This window comes from Mauremys reevesii, linkage group 26, assembly GCF_016161935.1.
Source record: "Mauremys reevesii isolate NIE-2019 linkage group 26, ASM1616193v1, whole genome shotgun sequence".
NCBI lineage: Eukaryota > Metazoa > Chordata > Testudines > Geoemydidae > Mauremys > Mauremys reevesii.
In genome coordinates this window covers 12,591,083-12,601,605 of record NC_052648.1, presented here as the reverse complement: position 1 = coordinate 12,601,605, position 10,523 = coordinate 12,591,083, and the positions used below count along the sequence as shown (strand labels likewise).

The window sequence follows — 10,523 nt, the reverse complement described above, 5'->3', positions numbered from 1 at the left end:
TGTGAATGTTCCTCCACACCCCCATAGGGGGGTACACCCCACGGTTTGGGGACCTTTGCATTACCCCATTAATCTTAACTCTGAAACTGGCTGCTATGGCAGTGTGCACAGGGGGTATGCTACGCAGAGTATGCCGAGAGCCCTGGATCGTCTTTGGCCTTGATCCAGCAGTGCTCCCAGGCCCCGATCCGGATCAGGGATTGACTGTGCTGAGTGGTGTACAGACAGTAACAGAGAAGTCCTGCCCCGCAGAGCTCACAGGCTACTTCTTATTGGTTATTTGTTTGTAATAAAACTGTTTCTGTTGGGATTACAGATGAAAAATCAGGACATATTTCTATTGACCATAGGTTTGGCCAACAGTTTAGCCGTGCCAAGGGCAAAGAAATCACCCAGACGAGCTCAGAGCTACCAGCTCCCGCAATATCACTGTGAAGGTCGGAATATTTTAAGTTTCTCATGATCCCCTGATTTCCTCAGTCAAACTCCATGAATTATGCATTTAGTTCCCTTTACTTTCAGCAGGCCCAGAGCCACAGCCTGCCCTCAGTTAAGATGGCTGCCATTTCCCTGTTCCAGTTGCAGGGAACTTCCATCATTTCCAATGGGACTGAAGCCAGGCTGCCCTTAGGGAAGATAGTCATCTTCTCCCTCCATGGTTAGGGAGCTGGGCAGGAAAATGTAGAGAGGAAAGGGGGCGGGGGTGGTGACAGGAGATTGCTGAAGGCAGGAGGGAATGTGAGGGTGCAGTGGGATATGGGGGTGCGGGAGGAATGTGAGGATGCAGGGGGGACACAAACATACAGGGGTGCAGGGGGATATGGGAGTACAGGGGAATGTGGAGGTGCAGAGGAGACACAAACATACAGGGGTGCAGGGGGATATGGGGGTGCAGAGAAGGAGCTAAAGGAGACTGGGGTGCAGGAGCGGGCTAAGGGAGGGGTTGGGGAGGGATGCAGTGACAGCTCCCCCCATGATAAGAGCGACCCCCCCCCCCCCGCAGCTGGCAGGGAGACCCACGTTGTTTAAAGCTGAATTCGCTCCTTCGGCGTTGGCAGCTCCAGGGACTTGCCCGGGACATTGGGGGCCGCTCGGCCAGCCCCAGCTCCCGGAGTCCCGGGATCAGCGCTGCCCAGCCCGCAGCCGGCCGCGGCGGGCGGTGGCTGCCAGGGCCAGTCCCGGGAGCGGGAGCCCAGCTGCTCCCCACCAGGGCGTGGCTGGCCCGGGGGCAGCTGGGGCGCAGGGGCACCGCCCCGCCAGTCTCAGGCTCCGGGCGGGCTGCAGTCTGCTCCGCCCACAGGCCACGTGCGACCGCCCGGCTCCTCCACTGCAGCGGCGGCGGCGGGGGGGCGGACCCGGCTGCCCCCCTCCGGCTCGCTGCGGGGAGCTGGGCCACCTCCCGCCCGGGGCGCTGCTGGGAAGAGGCGGCTCCCCCCGCACGAGTCGGGAGTGGTACGATCCGCGGGGTGGGGGCGGGGCAGCGGAGCGATGGCTGCGCCCGGCTCCCCCCGCACGAGTCGGGAGTGGTACGATCCGCGGGGTGGGGGCGGGGCAGTGGGGCGATGGCTGCGCCCGGCTCCCCCCCCCCCCCCCGCACGAGTCGGGAGTGGTACGATCCGCCAGGGCGCGGTGGGGGCGGGGCAGTGGAGCGCTGCCTGCGCCCGGCTCCACCAGCACGAGTCGGGAGTGGTACGATCCGCCCGGGCGGGCTGGGGGCGGGGCAGTGGAGCGATGGCTGCGCCCGGAGCCGGCGGGTGAGTGCGGCGCCCCGAGCCTGCCCGACTCCCCCCCAGAGGCGGCTGCATGGCGGGGCGGGGAGCTCTGCCCGGAGGTGGCAGGTTCGGTCCCCGGACCGGACCGGACCGCGGGGTAGCTGGGCCGCGCTAGCGTCCGGCTTTGGGACCTGGGAGCCGCAGGGCCAGGCTGGGGGTCCCCCGGCTCCGGCCCAGAAACCGGGTCTCCTGCCCCCCCCCCGGCTCCGCTTGACCCGCTTGACCGCCAGCGAACTCCAGGGGCGTCCCACGTGCGCGGACCCGCCACGCGTGGGGCCCGAGCCAGCCGCGTCTGCGTGTTGGCTGCTCCCTGGCCCCGCTGGGAACACGTGGGAGGCAAAACAGGTTCCTGCCTGGCCCCCGCGTGTGGCCCCATCCCCCGGGGGTGCGAGGCTGGGCAGCTGTCAGCCCCTGGGCCCTGCAGCCCTTCCCTGGGCTGGGGAAGGGGGGAGAGGCGCAGGGGCTGTTTGCTGACCAGGGGCTGGTGAACTCCGGGGGGGTTTCATTGGGCTCCATCCCAGCGCAGGCCGCTGGGGCAGCCCGGCCTGCACCCCCCTGTGGGGATGGAGCCAGTGGCCCCGGAGCAAACGCATCCGCTCGCTAGCTGGGCTCCAGGGGCTCAGCCCTGTGCCCGGCTGCGCGGCTGTAAAGCGCTTGGGGGTGCTTGGCTGAAAGGTGCCGTAGGGGGCGGGCATCATTCCCAGAGCCAGAGAGCATCTTTCCTCTCCGCGGCCTTCCCCGTGGGCCCGGGCCGCACTAATCGCTGTGTGTGCGCTTCCCTTTCCACGAGCAGGATTGGAAATTCGAGTGTGGACACGCAGGGCCAGGGTATCTGAAGGGCTCCACAGGCTGGGGGCCTACCTGGGAGCTGAAATTCAGGCTCCAGAGATGGCCAGGGAGCACTAGAATAACTGGCCCTGGCTTCTTTGGAAATTCTGGCCCCCTGTTGCCAGCAGAGGCCAGGTTTTTTAAAATGCGTCGGTAGGGAAGACAAGGCCTAAGTGTCTGTGGCTGGAGCAGTGCTGAGCCGTGCCTGGCGCTCTGCCTGGGTATGAAAAAAATCTCTCCTACCTGAGCTGTGTAATAAGTTCCCCTTCTGATTTCCCTGCAAGCCTCCCCGGGAACCAAACCTGCGGAGATGAGGACAACAGCTACTTTGTATTTATACTTGCTGTGAGCCTACACCTTTGCTTTCTGCCTTAGCTCCCAGACTGGCACCTGCTGTCAGGTGTCTCCAAACGTCCTAGGTCTACTCTTGAATTTGGGGTTGGGCTTTAACACATGTTAACCAACGTGATTGCAGAGAGGATGCTACAGAAAGTCCCCCGGACACAAACTAGGCTTAAACATGACTAGCAACAAGCCGTTGTGTCCTGTCCACACTGGAATTTTCAATCCTGTTAGTGAATGAGTTAAAACGTGACCGTGGAGTTTGCTCTACCCCGGAGTATCGGGGACCTGACCTCTCTTTCTCATGCCCAGGTTCTTGCAGTGCCTGGTTTGTGGGAGCTGCTGGCTGTAGAGTAAGAGAAGCTGCCTCTAGCTGGAGACCCTCGGCTCTCCCCACCCAGGCGCCATGGTGACCGAGGAGGAAGTGGAGGCCGTCGGCCGGACGCTGGTGGACACGATGCAGCCCCTGAAGGCTCGTTTCCGAGCCCTTTTCACCCTGCGCAATGTGGGCGGCCGTGCTGCCATCGACTGGATCAGCCAGGCTTTTGGGGATGAGTCTGCCCTTCTGAAACACGAGCTGGCGTACTGCCTGGGGCAGATGCAGGATGAGCGCGCCATCCCCTGCCTGGTCCGGGTGCTGCAGGACACCAGCCAGGAGCCCATGGTGCGCCACGAAGCAGGTACGAGAGCTCAGGGCTTGAGCGGGAGCCTGTCCCGGTCCCACTGGCACAGAGGCCCTTGCCAGTCCAGCCCGAGCCAGGGGCTGACGTAGCCGGGCAGGGCAGGGATGGATGGAATTGTGGCTTGTTCCTGGGGGACAGGAACACGTGCCAACCTTTTCCTGGTGTGTCTTATTTCCAGCTCTGTGCTGGCTGGCACCTCGGGGCAGAGCCAGTGCTCCACTCCACATTGCTGGCTCCCCCCGTGCAGTGGCTGGCGATGTGAGGAGCAAAGTGGTTCCTAACTCCCGTCTACAGCCCCCCCCAATGGAGCTCCCGGGATGCTGGAGCAGACCCCATGTGCTGCTTGTACAGTGAATCCGAGCTCCAGGGGCCGATGCTAAACTCACTGGGGTGTGATGTTGCGGACGTCTCCTCAACGCCAGGCTGAAGCTGCTTCCCGTCCCCGCAAAATGCCAGCTCGTCCCTGCCCTCTGCCCCAGTGCCACATGCTGCGTTTCCCTCCCGCTTTTCGTAGCTCGGCTCTCGCTCTTTAGAAGCGCCGCAGCCAGGCGTGTGGCAGGGCTGTGTCCCCCCAGGCGAGGGGCAAGGCCTCATTAAAGGTGATGGCAGCAGTATGGGAGCTTCCAGCTTGTTCACTGGCACCGGTGCCTTTGGTCTGTGTTCCAGGGGAAGCTTTGGGAGCGATCGGGAACCCCCAGGTGCTGGATGTTCTCAGACGTTATTCGGAAGACCCGGTGATTGAGGTAAAGCTTTCCCTGCGTTCCCCTGCCAAGCGCAGCCATCAGCACTGATCATACCACCCGGCAGCCTGGGTCAGTGGGCAGAGCTCCGCACTGGGACTGCAGAGATCTGGGCTCTGTTCCCAGCCCTGCCACTTACCTGCTGAGTGACCTTGGGCAAATCCCTTCCCTGCTCCGTGCCTCAGTTTCCCCTCTCATGTTGGTCTGGTGAGACTGAGCCCTTCAGGGCAGAGACTCTCTTCCTATTTGTCCGGTCAGCTGCTGGCCCAGTGGAGCCTGATCTCCGCTGGGACCTGCAGGTTCTGCTGTAACCCTGGCACTGATGCAGGGACCCCCGGGTGGCAGCGAGTAGGGCAGTTGTTGGGGGTATTATGCTGATGGGCAGACACACCTCTTGTCTGTGAGTTTTTTCTCATGCAGATAACAGCCCTAGTCCTGCTGGCAGTGCCACTTTCCCCATGCTGCCCTGTCTGGGGGAGTCACTCTGTGTAGCCCCATTTGATACCTGGTGCGTCTGCTGCCCTTGGGATTCCTCTGACCAGGAACTGAACTGGTTCCAGTAAGGGGGTTATTTATACCCCAGGAGGCCCAGTCACCCTGCACAGAAAGTTACAAGGGCAGGAAAACCTCACTGGGCAGCCGGACCCCGTGGCAGTGCAATGTCAGAGCTGCATGTCTGACTATTGGCCGGTCCATCGCTCCTTTCGGGTGAGGCGTGACAGAGCTGGGTACGAGCCCTGTTGTGCCAATGGGGAAACTGAGTCGCAGAGGTGGACGTGACTTGGTGGTGGTGTCGCAGTGCGTGAGTGGCAGAGCTGTGACTCCCAGTCCCATGCTCTGACCACTAGACGCTGCTGTCTGGCTGGTGGGACTCTGCTCTCCCCAAGGGATCCCAGTGAAGGTGTCTCTGTCCCGTTCTGCAGGTAGCCGAGACCTGCCAGCTGGCGGTCAAGAGGCTCGAATGGCTGCAGAAGAACAAGGAAGCACCTGGCGCCAGCCCCTACCTGTCTGTGGACCCGGCTCCCCCTGCCGAGGAGAAGGACGTCGCCAAGCTGCGGGAGACCCTGCTGGATGAGTCGCGCCCGCTGTTCGATCGGTACCGTGCCATGTTCGCCCTGAGGAACCTGGGGGGCGAGGCCGCGGCGCTGGCGCTGGCTGACGGTGAGACAACCCCCGATCGCCGATGCTGTGGCTCCTCCTCGCCATCTCCCCTGGCCCAAGCTGAGTCCGGAGATCCACAGTGGGGGGCCCCACTGCAGTGCTGCCCCTGGGACCCATCCCTGCCTGAGCAGCTGGGCTCCCTGGCTGGGTTGTATCCCTGCTATTCCCAGCACCCTCCACCAGGGGTCACTCTAGGTCCTGCCTCACTTCCCCGGGCACAGGGCACGGTCTCAGCAGCACCCCCCGCGCGCCTCCCCCCCCCAGCCTGGGCCAGTGATGGGACGAGCAGACATCCCCCCCCGTCTCCCCCCATGCTTTGTAATACACTTACCCCCGGGACTTGGCTCCACTGGAGCCTTTGCCACGTGCATGCCCTGTTCCGTGCCTGCTGGGTGGGAGAGCCCACGGCGTGTGTCGTCCCCCCCCCCCCCAGTCCTCCAGGAACCCTCCGGGGTGTCATGTCCGAGTTCAGGATCCTCCATGGCAACGGACTGGCCCGGTGCCGCTGGAATCCAGAGACGCAGGGTCGGGGGCAGGCAGACAGCAGAGCCTCCACCCTGCTGCCCTCGGCAGGGCCAAACCCCCTCCCCCTCCCCAGGAATCGCCACCAAATTGTGGAATCTCGGCTCCCTGAAAGGGGACCAGCCGCTTGTGCTCTGCCCCCTCCCTGGGGCAGGCCAGAGCAGGGGCTCCCTGTGTGTGTGGGGACCCCGTGCCCGTCCCGCATTGGGGCGGCCCTTACTGAGAACCACTGCTCTAGGGGGAGAGCCCCCCCCAGCTAAGCCTGGAGCCCCCTGGACCAACCCAGTTCTCTGAGCTGGCCGGTTCAGGGCGTTTCCATCTGCTCTCTCTGGGCATCCTGCTGCCTGCACCAGAGGGAACTGGTCACCCCAGCCTGGCTGCGGTCGAGCAGTGGCTCCAGTGCTGTGGGTGGTTCTGTGGATCCAGCCCCTTGGGAGGGACCGACCCACAGAGCCTGAGAACCCCATGGGGCCAGGCCGGTTCTGGCCCCCAGGCAGGTCTGACCCGGTTAGGGATAAGCAGGACTGTGGGGGCCCTTCTGGAGTGAAATCCAGCCCCACTGCAAAGTCTGTCAGGGCTCACTGTCCCTTTCCCTGCCCCCATGGGGTCCTCTGCCTTCCTGCTGGATGGGTGCTGCTGAGCCCAGAGGGCCCAGGCTTGTGTCGGGCAGAGAGCAACGGATCAGGGCAAGCGCCTCCTCTCACCCCCAGCCCTGGTGCCTCAGCCCTGCCTGGAGGGACCCTTACAGGGCCGCTGAGTCTCCATGGCCGACAGGGCGTCTGGTGGGTCGGGTGCAGGCGGACCCTGGCTGACCCCACTCATCCCCCCAGGCTGCACCTGCTGCTATTAACCCCCGAGCGGCTGAGCCCCCAGCAACTCGCTCCCAGCCGGCCCAAGAGCAGTGGGGGGGTCCCTCCCTTCAGATGTGTGGGGAGGGTGGGGCCCAACATCCCAGAGTGCTTTGGGCTACCTCCTCGCTCTGCCTGCTCCAACCCTTCCCCCCCCCCGCTCTCCCCAGGCCTGGTGTGCGGCAGTGCCCTTTTCCGCCACGAGATTGGCTTCGTCCTAGGCCAGATGCAGCACGAGGCCTGCGTGCCCCAGCTGACGGCGGCACTGGAGAGCGCGGCGGAGAACCCCATGGTGCGGCACGAGTGTGCGGAGGCGCTGGGCTCCATCGCCAAGGCGTCCTGCCTGGAGACGCTGCGGGCCTTTGCCCAGGATGGGGAGCGGGTGGTGAGGGAGAGCTGCGAGGTGGCCCTGGACATGTACAACTACGCCAACGGGCCCGAATTCCAGTATGCCGACGGGCTGAGCAAGCTGCAGGCCTCGGGCTGAGCAGGGAGCCTGCCTCAGCCTCTGGGGGAGCTGGGTGGCTGCCGGAGGAGCCAGGCCTGATTCACCCCTGCCCTGCACCACTGCTTGCACCAGGGCAGAGTGGGTGGGAAGCCAGATCTGCATAGTCCTGTGCGCTCTGGGTCCCATGGGGGTGGCAGCAAGCCTCTACCGCTAGCTTGTTTCTCTGAGTCCCTGGGATGGGCCAGCACCCTAGATCCAGCCCCTGCGGGGTTGGGGGTCAGGCTCCGTGCTGGGGACCCAGGGTAGAGGTGTCAAACAGCTGCTCTGCTGACTGGCTGAACTGCTGGATCCTGACCCGGCAGCTCTCTGGGGGGAGCCTGCCGGGGATCCAGGGTCTGAGCCCGTCGGGAGAGCAGGGCTTGTCTCTCAAGTCACGGGCTGTGGGTGGGCACAAGGTTCTGTCGCGTAGCTGCTCAGGCTGTACCCACAGAGGCTCCCTTCTCCACGTCTGTGCTCCAGCTTCACTGCTGCTGCGGGGCCTAATGCATTGGGCAGAGCCCTGCGCTGCGCCGCTGGCAGGCGTTACAGGAGGTGACACGCAGCTCGACGCGGCCAGGTGGTGCCCCATGTGGCGGGGGCTGCACCTCGCACCAGGAACAAACACCAGCCAAAGCCTCTGCCCGTTCACCCACAGCACCGTTGGCAGAGCCTCTGTCCCAGGGGTGCGGCTCAGACAGAGCTGGAGAGTCCCTGGCTTTTCAACCTGCCCCCGGGTCTTTGCAGGCCTGGCTTTGTGCTCCCAGTGCTGTGTGCTGTCTAGGGGTGGCTGCTGTGCAGTGAGGCTGGGTGCCCGCTTGGAAAATCTGCCCTTCGATTTCCCGCTTGTCTGGGCGATGGCAGAGAGGGAAGCCGCGTTACCCCAGAGCTCCCCTCCGGTGCCAGCCAAGGAGCAGACCTCCCAGGGCAACACAGACCCCGGCCACAGCTGCCTTCTCTGAGCACTGGCCGGGGGGAAGACGAGTGGGGGGGGCCTCTGGCAGTGCTATGGGGTCTCCCGCGGAGTGGGTCACAGCCGGCCTGTAGCACTGGGGGCACGTAGGAGGGCAGGGGTGTAGGGGCTGGAGGTGGGAGATTTGTAGCCATGTGCCAGCGAGTTCCCAAACAGGAATGTGATCCACTGGGGCTGGAGTAGGGGGAGCCCCCTCGGAGCGGGCAGGGCGCAATGCCCAGGGCAGAGCTGGGCTAGTCTCGCCGCGTGGATGGGGCCATCTTGCAGCAGACGGAGCCTGTGGGGGCCGGTCGGGTACAGCCGTTCACTTGTACTGGGGCTGGGAAGGGCTTGCGGGGAATAAATGGAATGGTGGAAGGTCTGGCCTCGACCTGCCTCTTTTCAGCACTGGACCAGGGGTGCCTCTGCCTCCGCTGGGCCTTAGCCCCCGGCCAGCAGCCCCGCAACCAGGTTCCCGCTGTCTCCCCTGGCCAGCAGCCCCAGGGCCGGGTTCCCGGTGTCTCCCCCGTTGGGCCTGAGCCCCGTCCAGCAGCCCCATGGCCGGGTTCCCCCTGTCTCCCCCGCTGGGCCTTAGCCCCCGGCCAGCAGCCCCGCGACCAGGTTCCCGCTGTCTCCCCTGGCCAGCAGCCCCATGGCCGGGTTCCCGCTTCACCCCCCCCCCCCCCCGGGCCTGAGCCACAGCCCAGTTCCCGGTCTCTCCCTGTTGGGTCTGAGCCCCGGCCAGCAGCCCCCAGCCAGGTTCACGAAGCCGTCTGACCCCCGGCACAAAGGGCCATGTGGCTCTTGGAGGGAAGGAGGGAGGGAGGTGCGAGCACTGCTCTGGCGTGTGAGGGGGGGCTCACCCTGGGGGCGGGAGCTGTGCCAGTCAGCACCGGGCTGGTATAACAAAGCACCCAGTGGCTCTGCTGTGCTGGGCACTGATCAGTGTACGTGAGGGTCCCTGCCTTGATTTACTGGGGGGGGGGTGTTATAAGGCACAAGCAGGGTGTACAGCACGGAGGGGCAAAGGGCATGTTACTGCCATGGGGGCTTGGGGGAAGGACTTGGGGGCGGGGGGACACCAGGAAGGAGAGCGTGGGGTTAAGCTCCATGGGTTGTGCTCTCTGAGTCTCTCGCTGCAGGGCAGGTTTTCTAACCCTTTCATCATCCTCATGGCTCCCCTCTGACCCTCTCCTTGAACGGGGGGCACCAGGCCGGGGCAGCAGCTCCCCAGGACACTGCTTGAAGGGGCGCTGGGCTGTGACGCCAGGTCATGGGGGTCACCAGCGCTCGTGGCCGCCTGAGCCTGGTGGGTTGCGTGGCAGCAGGGCCCAGCGGCCGGGGGGGCTTCGGCCTGGCTTTCCCCTCGTTCTTTCCTGGCTGCTCCCAGCCGGGGCCGGAGGCCAGCAGCTGTGTCCGGTTTGTTCCCAGATGCTTTTTCCTCGGCAAAAGCCCTTTCTGAGTCGCTCTCCCTCAATCCTCTTATTTCCTAAACCCTCTAATGCTGCTGCAGCTCTTTGCTGGGGCAGGAGGGGGGAAAAGACCTGCTGCCAGCCCAGCTCCTGTCCGTGCTCCTGGGGGGATGTGTGTCCCCCAGGGGCCAATGCACTGGGGGAGGAGAGGGGGGCCGGGAGAGCCATGCCTGTGCCATGCATCGGATGGGCAGGAGACGGGCAAAGGAATGTGCTGTGGCCATGGAGGTTGCTGGGTACTGGGAGTGGGGGGGATATTGGGGCTGGATGGAGCTGGTGTCCAGTAGGGCCGGGGGTCCTGGGGGGGGTTGGGGGCCAGCTGACAGGGACAGTTCTGTTATGGCCATTTCCAAGCTTGGCTCTGTGCTGGTCAGCAGGGGGGATGGGGCTGGTGTGACCCAGCCGGTGCAGCGGAGCAATCTGGCTTCCGGGGCCGGGGGAGAGTCTGACTCTCTCTTGCCCTGGGAGCCGGGTCCCTGCCTGACTAGGGAAGGCCTGGGGACTTGAACCTGGGTCACCCACATCTGGGAAACCAACACGTCTCCACGGATGGTTTGGGCTTCGACACAGAGCACGTGTCGGCAACGTCACGTTGCTGGCAATGTTCGGCGCAGCCCTTGAGCTGGGCGGGTAGCTCCCCACTGCGCACCCTGGGGAGCGTTCGTGCTGGAGGCTGATACGACTCTCGGATGGTTTAGCTGTTAGAGCTCTCAGAATCG

At 64.4% G+C, this 10,523-nt stretch overlaps 1 protein-coding gene across 5 annotated transcripts; it reads left to right on the top strand.

Annotated features, from left to right (window-relative positions):
* The first annotated feature begins 1,368 nt into the window (after nucleotides 1-1,368).
* On the top strand, nucleotides 1,369-8,803 carry DOHH (deoxyhypusine hydroxylase). 5 transcript variants are annotated; one of them, XM_039515173.1, is made up of 5 exons: nucleotides 1,369-1,452; nucleotides 3,255-3,622; nucleotides 4,292-4,368; nucleotides 5,289-5,526; nucleotides 7,067-8,803. In XM_039515173.1, the coding sequence occupies exons 2-5, from the start codon at nucleotides 3,349-3,351 to the stop codon at nucleotides 7,381-7,383; spliced, it is 906 nt and encodes a 301-aa protein (XP_039371107.1). In that variant the 5' UTR covers nucleotides 1,369-1,452; nucleotides 3,255-3,348; the 3' UTR covers nucleotides 7,384-8,803. The 5 variants fall into 5 exon arrangements, with proteins under 5 accessions (XP_039371107.1, XP_039371103.1, XP_039371105.1 ...); XM_039515169.1 differs by lacking the exon at nucleotides 1,369-1,452 and adding an exon at nucleotides 1,631-1,754; XM_039515171.1 differs by lacking the exon at nucleotides 1,369-1,452 and adding an exon at nucleotides 1,768-1,838.
* The last annotated feature ends 1,720 nt before the right edge of the window (nucleotides 8,804-10,523 follow it).